Source organism: Folsomia candida, unplaced genomic scaffold (genome assembly GCF_002217175.1).
Source record: "Folsomia candida strain VU population unplaced genomic scaffold, ASM221717v1 Fcan01_Sc014, whole genome shotgun sequence".
NCBI lineage: Eukaryota > Metazoa > Arthropoda > Collembola > Entomobryomorpha > Isotomidae > Folsomia > Folsomia candida.
This window is the reverse complement of record NW_019091206.1, coordinates 3,631,085-3,643,751: the sequence shown is the minus strand read 5'-3', so window position 1 is coordinate 3,643,751 and position 12,667 is coordinate 3,631,085. Positions and strand designations below refer to the sequence as shown.

The 12,667-nt window shown below is 31.6% G+C and overlaps 1 protein-coding gene across 1 annotated transcript; it reads right to left on the bottom strand.

The window, feature by feature from the left end:
* Positions 1 to 8,216: 8,216 nt before the first annotated feature.
* Positions 8,217 to 12,217, bottom strand: LOC110855842 (Bardet-Biedl syndrome 5 protein homolog). The gene is made up of 8 exons (XM_022104236.2): positions 11,758 to 12,217; positions 11,539 to 11,687; positions 11,407 to 11,456; positions 11,202 to 11,329; positions 11,002 to 11,140; positions 10,014 to 10,115; positions 9,764 to 9,949; positions 8,217 to 8,971 (listed from the first exon to the last, which is right to left on the bottom strand). Exons 1-8 carry the CDS (start codon positions 11,820 to 11,822, stop codon positions 8,702 to 8,704), a joined length of 1,089 nt encoding a protein of 362 aa, XP_021959928.2. The 5' UTR covers positions 11,823 to 12,217; the 3' UTR covers positions 8,217 to 8,701.
* Positions 12,218 to 12,667: the final 450 nt, after the last annotated feature.

The window sequence follows — 12,667 nt, the reverse complement described above, 5'->3', positions numbered from 1 at the left end:
ATTCTAACCACATGTCAACAGCAAAACCACTTATGTATGTATTATTGAAGTTAGAAAACAATTCCAAGTTTGGGGTGCAACCAAGTCAAAATTCCATTTTGGAAACTTTGGGGTGTGACCAAGTAAAAATTTCATTTTGGAAACATTGGGGGTGTAGCCAAGTCAAAATTCCATTTTTGAAACATTTGGGGTGTGACCAAGTAAAAATTTCATTTTGGAAACATTGGGGGTGTAACCAAGTCAAAATTTCATTTTTGAAACTTTGGGGTGTGACCAAGTAAAGATTTCATTTTGGAAACATGGGGGGTGTAACCAAGTCAAAATTTCATTTTGGAAAGTTTGGGGTGCAGTCACGTCAAAATTTCATTTCGGAAACTTTTGGGGGTAAAAATTTCGTTTAGGAAACTTTGGGGGTGAAAATTTCATTTTGGAAACTTTGGAGGTGTCATCAAGTCCAAATTTGGTTTTGCAAACATTGTGGATGTAACTGTAACCAGGTCAAAATTTCATTTTGGGAACTTTGGAGGTACGGCCACGTCAAAATTTCATTTTGGAAACTAGGTGTATTTCGGGAAATTCGTAAAACTTTTTCGGAAATATGATCAACTTCGCTAATGTATTTATGTATGTAGTTCGGTTCAACCCGAACCGGCCGGTTCGGTTCGGTTCTCTAAGACTTGGAACCGGAACCGAACCGGTAATAAAAGTTTCGGTTCGGTTCGGTTCTCCGTATAAACCGGAACCGAACCGAGCCATCGGTTCCGGTTCGGTTCTATGAGAACCGAGAACCGTTGAGATCACTAACTAAAATGCGTGTTTATATAGCATATTTATCATAAAAAAATAAATTTTAGGCAAAATTTGTAAAAAAAATGTAGCTGAACAAATTCAAAAGTTTCCAATTAGCATGCAAAATGAGTTTGTAAATAAATATTATTCCAATAATATGCAAATAATTGGTCTATTTTTTAGTCATGAACTTATTCCCGTCATTTTAAATAGATATACAAAATTTTGTTCAAAAATATGGAAATGTTTCATAAATTGATCATATTCATATTTTTTATTCATATTTTTTTCAATGTGTCCACAATTTTAGGTATATTAAAATGTGTTTCGGTAAAATTTCAGTATGAACACAACCCAATTTTGGAATAAATATAATCTGTGATATGCTTATCACTAGTGTCCAAAATTATAAGTTTTTTAAAATTTAAGTTTAAAAAAAATACAAAAATTGAATGTCAGTTTCAACGTCAAAAGTTATATTTTTAGAATTTTCCAATACTAAATTACAGTAAAGATGACTGCTACATGGTCCCTGTTTTAAATAAATTAAACCGAATGTTTATCATATCATTAAACAAAATAAATTTTGGGAAATATTTTTGAAAATTGTGGCTAAATTCAAACGTTTCCAATTAGCATGCACAAAACGTGTCATAAATAAACTTGGGTCAAAATCATTTAATTTCTTTAATTACAAATATTTCCGAATATTTTTAACAATTTAAAAATCCCTTAAAACCCGTTTATTTATATAATAAACTGATTAATAAATATTTTCTAAATAGTTTTTATGAAATTTATAAAATTCAAAGTTCAACATTGACCTCAAATATTTTGAAAAATTTTGACCATCACACAAACTGCTTCAAGAAACGTTTGTTGTATTGACATGGATCACAGAATTTCAAAATGTCAACCAAATCTGAAGGATACACTTGACACAATCAAATTGTTAGTTGTAAAATTTTCATATTTTATTTTATTACCAGACGGCGGATATGTATGTATTTCTAACTATTTCATACCAAACCAGATCATACTAAAGCTTCGTGTACTAACATCCCATCTAATTAATATAATCTATCTTCAAACATATTCTTCTTTCGGTCAGCCTCAATCCGATTTATGTAGTACAGTTATAAATATTTTGATTTCACTTATTATTGCATACACATTACACAAATTACACATCAGAAACGCTGACTACAAAGGAGTCGTACATTAAAATCCCTAACCTGAATAAAAAACGAAGAACTCATAAAAAAGTAAAAAATAATAAAAAATAAATAAATTAAACATAGTACACCTCTCCGTATTACATAGTTTGATATATTCTACGATTATTATTTAAACTGATTTTATGCCCTAGCTATGCTAACATTCTGCCCGTGGCACGCAATGAGCCTCCATGTTTATCATAACGTCTTTTATTAAATTATTATGAAATTTATAAAATTAAAAGGTCCAACGTTTAAAACAACTTTAATCATTGCTCATTTTTACGTTTCCGTTTTTAGGTATCACTTCAAATTGAAAAAATGCACTTCAAAGTTTACTAATAAGATTTATAAAATATCAAAAAAATTTCGAAATCATGAATTGATATTTTCTCCATTTTTCAAAACATAAATTACATCTTTAATTACATATTTCGGAAATTTTTGATTTACAAATCATCTTTACAAATGGAGCACCCGATACCTTTGCAAGACACATACCTAAGTAAAATCATGCCAAAATTTATTTACGGAATTCTACCTGTCCAATTTCCATAAAAACATCAAAATTCAAAATCGCTAACGAAATATGTATATTTTTGCTATTTAAAATTCAACTTGGCTACAAAAAAAGACCTAAACCATTTTCATTCACTTTCAGTCCCCATTATAATCACATAAATGAATGAAGGTGAACAGGTATATGTGCTTATCAGTTTTATGCGAAATTATTGTTTTTGGAGTTTATGAGTTCAACGGCAAAAGTTTTATTCTTAGACTCTTTAAATGCTAAATTCTAACGAAGATGAATTCGGGGTTATCCTCAAATTATATACCTATCATAATTTTATTATACAAATTATCTATCATAATTTTATTACAATGCGTGTTTAGAATTTCAACAAAACTTTTTTTCATTCAAAGTTCAGTCATCTCGATTTCTGACTCAAACTTTTCATTCACACTCATCATCTTCTTTCAAACTCATTTCATTTCACTTCATCTGACTTCATTTCTAACTTCGCCCCATGTGTTAAGCATAGGGTGAACCATGAATGGAGTGAAAAATCCTTCATTCACAGTCATTCATCTGAAATGAGTGATTTTTTCATTCATTTTCATTCGAATCACAGGAAATTCACTTTCATTAACTATCATTCTCTATCATAATCAGTCACATGAATGAAAGTGAACAGGTATGTTTAGAATATCATTTTTGCAATTATTTATGAAAATTATGGCTAAATTAATTTAAAAAATTTCAATAAGAATGCAAATTGAGTGAAGCTTCGTTATAAAATGTTTTAGTTTATTTTTATATTATTTCCAAAATATCCAAATACCCATGTATTTATTCTATATTTTTTTAATTCATAATTTTTTTTACTAAATTTGTCCACAATTTCATTAGATACGAAATTTTGTTGGCAAAAATTGCAGTTTGCAAACAAAAACTTTGGCAAAAAAACGACAGAGAATTTTAATTTTTTGTCGCTTTTTGGTAAATTCTTCTGTAAATATATATGCTTATCATTGTTATATACGTGTTACGTACGCAAAATTATAATTTTGAATCTTAGTGTAAGGTATATTCGCAGAGTATGTATGTGAGAAATTGCTTGTTTAAATACAGATAAGTTATTGGCTTGTATGTGAAATTTCATCAGAAACACGTGAATTAGCATTGTTTGTTGTTTATTGCATATTAATAACACTACCGGTTTGACCCGAACCGCCGGTTCGGTCACGGTTTGGTCCGGTTCCGGTTCGGTTCCAGCTAAAAAAAGTTCGGTTCTGTTTCGGTTCTTCAATTCTGGTTCTCGGTTCCAAACCGGTTCTTCCAAGAACCGAACCGAACCGCACCGTTGAGACCACTACATATCGCTTATCGAGCTGATTGATAAGCTGAAATAATTACCATAAATTTACATACATTTAGAAATTTCGTGGAGAAGCTATTATAAAACGCAGAAACTGTAAAATCATAAAGTTTACGTGATAATTATTTTGAAGATGAAATTCCTCTTTTGTCGTTAAAACGGTTTAAGATAAGTTTATTAATTTAGATATTTCCGCACTGAAATTCGTGCCGCTTATCGTCATCAAGATAAGCTGAAATAATTAACATTTTATACATACACTTACAATCAAACCATTTTTCAAGCTACAAATGGATTATGTAACGAGTTATATCAAAAAATCAAGTCAAAAATTAGGAATCACGTGGCACTTATCATTCCGTTGAATGGCCCACCACTCACCACTCGTGCGTCACGACTCATTATGTCGATTTGAGTCAGAAATTCGAGCTCTCTGCCTATCCGAAACACATAATCCGCTGTAAAATTTCACAAAAAATTACTGTTTTCGCTCAATTTTGAAAATATTTTGATGTTCAATATATCAAATTGTTCGCAAGATAATTATCTATCATTCCTCTAGAGGAATGTTTGAAATTTTGTTTCCTATAATTTCCAACTCAATTTTAAACTTTACATTGGTGCAGAAATTATTAGAAACAAAATTTCAAATATTCCTCTAGAGGAATTATAGATAATTATCTTGTGAACAATTTGAGATATTGAACATCAAACTATTTTCAAAATTGAGCAAAAAAAGTAATTTTTTGTGAAATTTCACAGCAAAGTTATTTAACATGTGTTAGGATAGGCAGAGAGAGTTGACTCAACTCGTCAGGAGAAGTCGCGAGTGGTGGTGGTCATTTACGCTTAACACATGGGGCGAAAGAAGAATGAAGCCAAATGAAGTGAAATGAAATGAGTTTGAAAGAAGATGATTGAATGTGAATGAAAATCTTCAGTCAGAAATTGGGAAGACTGAACTTAGAATGAAAACAGCTTTTTTGAACAGGTATGCACAAAGGTGAGACAATTAGGAAAGAAAATCAGAAAATTAATTACTTTACCGAGATTAGTATATAAATTTTGTGAAAGTTTGTAGCTAACCTTATGCCTTATAAAATTTGCACAGTTTAGCTTGGTCGCAAATATTTGAGCCGCGTACTTTCTCTGTTTCGTAAATTTATAGAAAAAGTTGTACGCCATTTTGCACTTTGGCGTTTAATTTATGTCCTATTTTATACGTTTTAGATGCGATGCCATTTGGGGGGAGTTCTTATTGAGATTGAGTAAATTTACGAACAAATTTTTCGAACTTATAATGGTGTGAAGTGTAACCCTCCGATTTGGTTGAAATTTTAAAATAATTTGGTCCAAGCCAATACAACGATACCTGTTCAAAAATTTAGCTTTCATTCAAAAGTCAGTCATCCCAATTTCTGACTGAAGATTTTCATTCACACTCAATCATTTTCATTCAAATTCATTTCACATCATCGGTCTTCGTTTCTTACTTCGCTTCATGTATTAAGCACTAGCGTATAGCCCGGCCAAGGCCGGGTTCTAGAGTTCCAGTGGGGGGTGTGCCCAAAGCGAAAAATCCGTCATACTATATTTTAAATAATTCCCAGTGGAGACTTTGTCATACTACATACATACATCAGACTGAGGGTTTGCCCAAGTCATACTGCATTTTAATTAACCTGGTCACAGTAAAATTTGATTCCCCCCTGTGGGAGTAGTTGAATAGCTAATTACTTAAATTCCCGTCGCGTGGGAGTAACTGCATAGCTAACTATTTAAATTCCCACGCTTCACGCTCCCGTTAAGTTCCATAAACCCCGTTAACTTCTACAATTAACGCCAAGCTATTGACGGATTCGGATTCAGCGTCAAAAATACATTCGAATTGATATGCGACATCACGAATAAGCCAGATTTGGACACCACGGTCACGGCGAGGTCACGGGGGCTTCGCAGGTCAAAATCATTGACGGCGTTGGATTCAGCGTCAAAAATACATTCGAATTGACATGCCACTCGCTGTGGGTAGAGTTTCTCAAACTAAAATAATTAATTAATAGTGTTTATCACGATCACTTATCATGATAACCACTATTGATGAGTGATGTATGTATGTGGGGTGTACATGTTCATGTATTCATTTATTCATGCAGTGCAGTGCATGCATGCAGTGGTTGCTCCGCTTCCTTCTTTGTCTACTGTATGGGGCAATTTGCATTGCGAAGACGGACCCAGGGACCCAGGGATCATACTAACACTTTATTAGAGTAGATAGGGTGAAAAATAAGAGGAGTGAGAAATTCTTTCATTCACAGTTATTCATCTGAAATGTGAGAGTCTTTCATTGATTTTCATTCAAATCACAGGAAATTCATTTTTATTCACCATCACTCACAAGGGACACTCACGACCTGTCGTCTGAGTCCAGGGTACCCACTATGTTTTTTAGAATCTACTAGGACCCCAGATGAAGGGTTCATTCATATTTCCGTGTAAAACTCATATTTGGCGCCGTGCCGTGGCGCCAAATTCGCCAAATTTGATGGTTTTACATTTTAAAACCGCCATAACTTTTGAAATCCTGGACGGATTTTCAAAATTTTTGGCAAAAATCATGACAAGGAGTTCAACTTTCGTATTCTATGAAATTTTTTCCAAAATTATCGCTTTTAACTTTTCGCAAAATTTCAAAATTTTGGGTTCGTCGAAAAAATGCTAAAAATATCTCAAAAATTAAAAATTTTTTATTTTTATTTTTTTCTCTAAAATTTCGACTTTTGTGATCATTTTAAGCATACAATTTTAAAAATCCGACATAAACTGCAAAAGTTATGAGGGTTTGAAATTGGTCGAAAATGCAAATTTTTAAGTTTGGCGCCACGCCATAACGCCAAATATGAGTTTTACACGGAAATATGAATGAATCCTTCATGTGGGGTCCTAGTAGATTCTAAAAAACATAGTGGGTACCCTGGACTCAAACGACAGGTCGTGAGTGTCCCTTGTCAGCATCATAATCAATCAAATGAATGAAAGTGAACAGGTACTAGATGGCGCATATTTCGTGCATATTTCTCCAGTTTCTTGCACCTCGCATTTCTTGCGCTTTTTCTCTTGCACTGCAAGAAATGTTGCAAACCCGCAAAAAAACAATCACGGAATTTTGCATAAATTTTTTTACGCTGAAATAAATTGCAGTCCTAATTTTCATAAGAGTGATAAACACTTCAAAAAAGACAATGAAAATGCTGCTATTTTCTAGCCAAAATTTTTATTTGCACTGAAATTCAACGATAAAATTTTCTATTCTATAAAATTGTCAACAGATTCAATAAATTTGTTGATTACAAAATGTAAACCAAGTATTTTGCATATTTTTGAAATATTGTATAGTTTTCAAAAATAAAGGAAGGAAAACATTTTTTAGCGGAGCTTATTTGCGAGCCATTTTGCACGCTAATTTGAAATTTTTGAATTTATTTAGGAACATTTTCACAAATTTTTATCCGTCATAAAATTTTTGTACATTGTCCAGGTAGCAGCTTATTATCTTTAGTATCTAAAAATGTATTTAAAAATCTGAAAATCAACTTTTGACGTTTAAATCTAAACTTTAAAAAAAATCAAAATTTACATACCACTGATAAGAATATTCATATTAAGAAAAAAATTATCAAAAAACGACATATACGAATATAAATTGTCCGTGATTTATCATTCAATTAAAAAAACACAAAATTCCCTAAAACATAAAAAGGTTGACGATTTTAACCTCAAAAGTTTTATTTTTAGATTTTTCAGGATTAAATTTGACTAAAGATGCATGGCTCACATAAATTCTTAAATTTTAAATTTTTGAAACAATGTTTCACAAATTTCAAATCATAAATTCACAAAAAAAAATAATTTAAAAAATAACTAAAAATTTGCATATCACTGATAAGCATTAAATTTTGCACGCTAATTTGAAATTTGTGGATTTATTTAGCTACATTTCACAACTTTTCGTCTAATAAATTTTTTGTAATAAATTATTCAAGGAGAAGCATGTCATCTTTGGTATATAGATTTATTTGAAAAAATCTAAACATCAAACTTTTGACGTTGAAATCTAAAATTGTAAAAAAATAAAAATTTGCATACCGCTGACAATAATATTTATATTAAGAAAAAAATTATCAAAAAAAAACGACATGAAAACAAAAATTCTTTGTAATTTTTCGCTCAATTAACAAAAACAAAACATCACTAAAAACACAAATAGGTTGACGATTTTAACGTCAAAACTTTTATTTTTAGATTTTTCAGTAATAAAATTCCACTATAGATGAACTTGTATGTTCACATAATTTTTTAAATTTTAAAAATGTATAAAATTTTCGATAGAAATTCACAAAACATTAATTTAGAAAAATGGACCAAGATTTACATATTTTTGAAATAATACATACGTAGCTGAAATATATAAAAATGTATGCAAGAAGTAATATTTTTAGGAAAATTAGGAAATACAGAAAAACATTGACAAATTTTTAGAAATTTTGACCCTCTGTTTTGAAACATATCAACAAACTCTGAAACCTGTGGCTTATCAAAGTTCGAAAACAACAAAATATTTATTTATGCTTATCATTCCTAGCTTATCAATTTGATGGTTGATATTTATGAAAACTTGGAAATGTATACAGAACAACGTTGATAAATCCTTATAAAGTTTCTGTTTATGAACTTTTACAAAGTTTGAAACTCATAATAGCTTATCAAAATTCGAAAATGATTCAATATTTATTTAAGCTTATCAATCCTAGCTTATCAATTTGACGGGATAACCTCCCACAATTGCTGCATTGTGAAGCCATCCTTCGGTTTCTCGACGGCAAGTCCGAGCTCTTCGCAGAAAATGATTTCCACCTTTTTTTCGCGATCGGCCGCATTTTCGTGTCGATATCCGTCCGCGAAGTAGGCGGCGAAGGCGTCACTGACCAATTCCGGGTTGTCCTCGATCTCCTCGACTTCGTCAGCAAAAGTGACGACGCCCTTGGCCAGGCGCGTCTTCCGCTCTTCTGATTCCGCCTCGATGGACTAATTAATAAGGAAATATGTGAAAAAATTAGTGTTTTGGGTGCAGGAAATGACGACAAGAAATTGGTTTTTACAGGTATTTTGGCCTGCAAGAAATGCAAAAAGCTACGCCCCACTGTCGGAAATATTTTATAAGTGCGTGGCTAGATGGCGGATATTTCTTGCAGGTGCAGTTTCTTGCACTTTCTTGCAGTTTCTTGCAGTTTCTTACCTTGAACTGCAAGAAATGTAGCAAACCCTTAAGAAACTAAACATTGCCAAGTAATCACTTGCAAGAAATAACGCTAAGAAAGTGTTATTTTTTTTGCAGCTACATATTTTGACCAGCAAGCGATACAAGGCCCAAGAAACTCATTCCCGCCGCTATTCCTGCATAAGGGGATTGGCTAGATGGCGCATATTTCGTGCACTTTCTCCCAGTTACGTGCACCTCGCATTTCTTTCATGGCTTGCTTTTCAGTGCATGAAATGTGACAAACCACCAGCAAGAAACGAAACACTGATAAATTGCAACATTTTTTCAAAAAGTTTGCAATTTGCAAAATTTTAATATTTTTGCAAATTGCAAAGCTTATTTTACACCTTATTTAGAGGTTATTTTATCTTCTATGAAATTTTATATTTTAAAATACTACAAAATAAAACTTTCGACGTGATATAACTTCATTTAAATTTGGCATTTAAACAATTAAGAACAATTCCATAATTTACGGGTGTGTCTAGCACTAGTACTGAAAGATTCGTTTTCGAAAATTTTTCAAAATTTTGAATATATTTTAATTATTTACATACGTCTGGATTGAACTCGACGCCATACTCGGGATAAGTCATGTACGTTTCGTGAATGGACATTAGCGATTTGTAGACGCTGAGCAGCTTTTCTTTCGGGTCGATCCGAAAACCGAGGACGTAGCTGCCCCCGGATTCCGTCGTGTCGATGACTAACGCCTTTCCGAATTTGGAGTCTCTTATTTTTATCTGGAAATTTTAAACAATTTTGTAACATTTTTTGGAAACTTATTTTGAATTTTTGTTTATTTACTTCAGCAATTTGTAGGAATGGAATTGAAGCGTTGAACAATTCGTTGGACGCTGCGTACCAGACGACGCGGACATTTGTGATGAAAAAGGAGCCCAAATTTCCCTGAAAAATTAGCATTTTTATAAAAATCAGAGGGCGGATATGTATTTATTTTCAAGTTTTTTTTTATGATGACGACAGACAGTCAAAGTTTGTGGGTGTATTCACTAATTCGCTCAGAGCACATAGATTTCAAAATATTTTTACATATTGGAACTTATTTCTAGACTTTCAGAAATATTTATAAATATTATTATCAAATTACGTAAATATTTTACACACGTTTTTCAAAAATACATATTTTGAAAATATTTCACCGGTGTGACACGGACTTTTTTTGCTTAGAGAATTTTTACCAGAAAAAATCATCTTCTTAAAGAAAAGATTTTTCTTAAAGAATTGCACCAAAAAAATCCAGAGCATTATACTCAAAAATATAAATTTTTCTAAAATATATCAGATTCAGTCCAAATTTTACTGATTTCTGAAAATGAACGCAAAAATAATAATTTTCAAACTGCATCGCTGATCATCTAATTTACAATCAATTAATTACTTATTTTCTTCAAAACATTTATTTCGACTTCGAAACTTTACATCTGAATTCAAATGATTTAGAAAAAAATGAACTTTTACATAAACTTACAAAATGATTTAGTCATTTAAAAAAATATATATTTCCGCTATGATTTGAAAAATACGAAAAAATATATTTTGGAAATATTTGAACGATGTGAGACCAAATGTTTTTTTTGCTGAAAGAACTTTGCCCACAAAAAATTCCAGAAAATTAATTTAAAAGGTTCAAATTTTTCTAAAATTCCAATTTTTCTAGTGTCATTTGTGCATATTTCGTAAATGTGAAGTACATATTTTTCGTAAATTCTTATCCGCCCTCTGATGACGAATAACCATCATTTGTTGAAAATTTGGTGTGCAAAAAATTTACCTGATCACTGCTCAAATTCCAGACGCCATTAACTTGTTCACAAATCTGTTCTTTTTGCAACATTTGCAACTTTTTATTGGCAACTACGATGCCACTTCGCATCTTGATTTCGCGATAAAGCCGGGATTGTGTATACGCTCTGTAAAATGTGGTGTGTAAAAAATTTGCAAATTTTTTTTGCAAAATTATTTATTACATACTTTTGGACGGCGAGGACCACAGAGAAAAGTCGGTTGTTATCAATGACCAGATTCGTAAAGATAAATTCGTACCGGGACGCTTTAGTTTTCGCGAGAATGTGCAGTGATTCCGTTAATCCGCGAAGTTTCTGGGAAAATAAAAGTAAAAATTTGGGATCTCAAAATTTTGAAATTTTTTAATTGTACGAAAAATGTAGCACCATACCGAAGTCACGGATTTGATATTTATCGAAGTTATAGGATTGTAACCGATTGCTGAAAAAATAAATAAAAATCATTGATACCTAATTAACGTAAATTTTAATTGGGAATTTATTTATGTTAGTAGTGAATTTACATAGATTGATTTTGGGGAATTTTTTAGACTGCCAAATGAGTCGTAAATTGGTGACGACGAGTTTTCCAGGTTCGCCATTGTTGCCTTTCGTGTCCTCGACGGGGTCCAAGACTTCAAACGTTTTCTCGCCAGTGCACAGTTTTAAATATCTGAAGGAGGATAAGTAAGGGTCAAAAGGTCATATTTAAGTTAAAAAAATGAAGTATTTTATTTATTTACCTGGTCATGAGGTCGAACCGAATTTCGGTGTCGTACCAGGTCGGAATATGGTTCTCCAGAGGCATGATTTTAATTTCGAAAAAATGTATGGGTGAATCAATAATTTTCAAAAATTTGTATTTGTATATAACTTGAAATCGTGTTTACTAGAAAGTAAGTAGGTAAATGACAAGTCGGGGTTTTGTTGTGCATTTTACGAGCCTGGCAACTCGGAGAGTGCCCGATATAAAAAAACGGGTAACACATATATGAAACCGGGTATTTTCATGCACTTATTGTTTGTTTGTGTCCAATATGTACCTGGCAATCGAGAGCTACTTTGTATGCTTATGTATTTTGTATTAAAGTTAACTAACTAATTACTGCCAATTAAGTAGTTAATTAATTTCATAATTAAGTATTGCTAATTAAAAATACCCTCTTTGCAGAATAATCTACGACTCAAATATGTAAATGCATATCATTATTACTCATTTTACGGAAGATGTGGAATTAAGATGCTGAATAATTAGTCTAATTAATTAATCTAATATTATAATTAATTATAATTATAATTAGTTAAATGCCGGCTCGAATTTAATGTAGGAAAAAATTTGGTCGCGCAAACTACTTAAGTTTTGTAAATGCATTTAAGTTTTGTAAATGCATTTAAGTTTTGTAAATGCATTTAAGTTTTGTATTTTACAGAATATGCACAATTAAAACGTCGGTAAATGAATTTGTTACTTATCGTTGATTATCACTGAATAATAAATTTAGGTTAATAAAAAACTTCGCCCGAAATCATACCTGTTCAAAAAAGTTTTTTTCATTCAAAGTTCAGTCATCCCGATTTTTGACGGAAGATTTTCATTCACATTCACTCATTTTTGTTCAAATTCATTTCATTTCATTTAACTTCATCTGCCTT

Excerpts from the sequence above, each read along its gene's own strand:
- LOC110855842 (XM_022104236.2), bottom strand. The coding sequence starts at position 11,822 with ATGCCTCTGGAGAACCATATTCCGACCTGGTACGACACCGAAATTCGG. Across the intron at positions 11,141-11,201 it reads GTGGTCCTCGCCGTCCAAAA|AGCGTATACACAATCCCGGC; the intron begins GTATGTAATAAA and ends CACATTTTACAG. Across the intron at positions 9,950-10,013 it reads CATTCCTACAAATTGCTGAA|ATAAAAATAAGAGACTCCAA; the intron begins GTAAATAAACAA and ends TAAAATTTCCAG.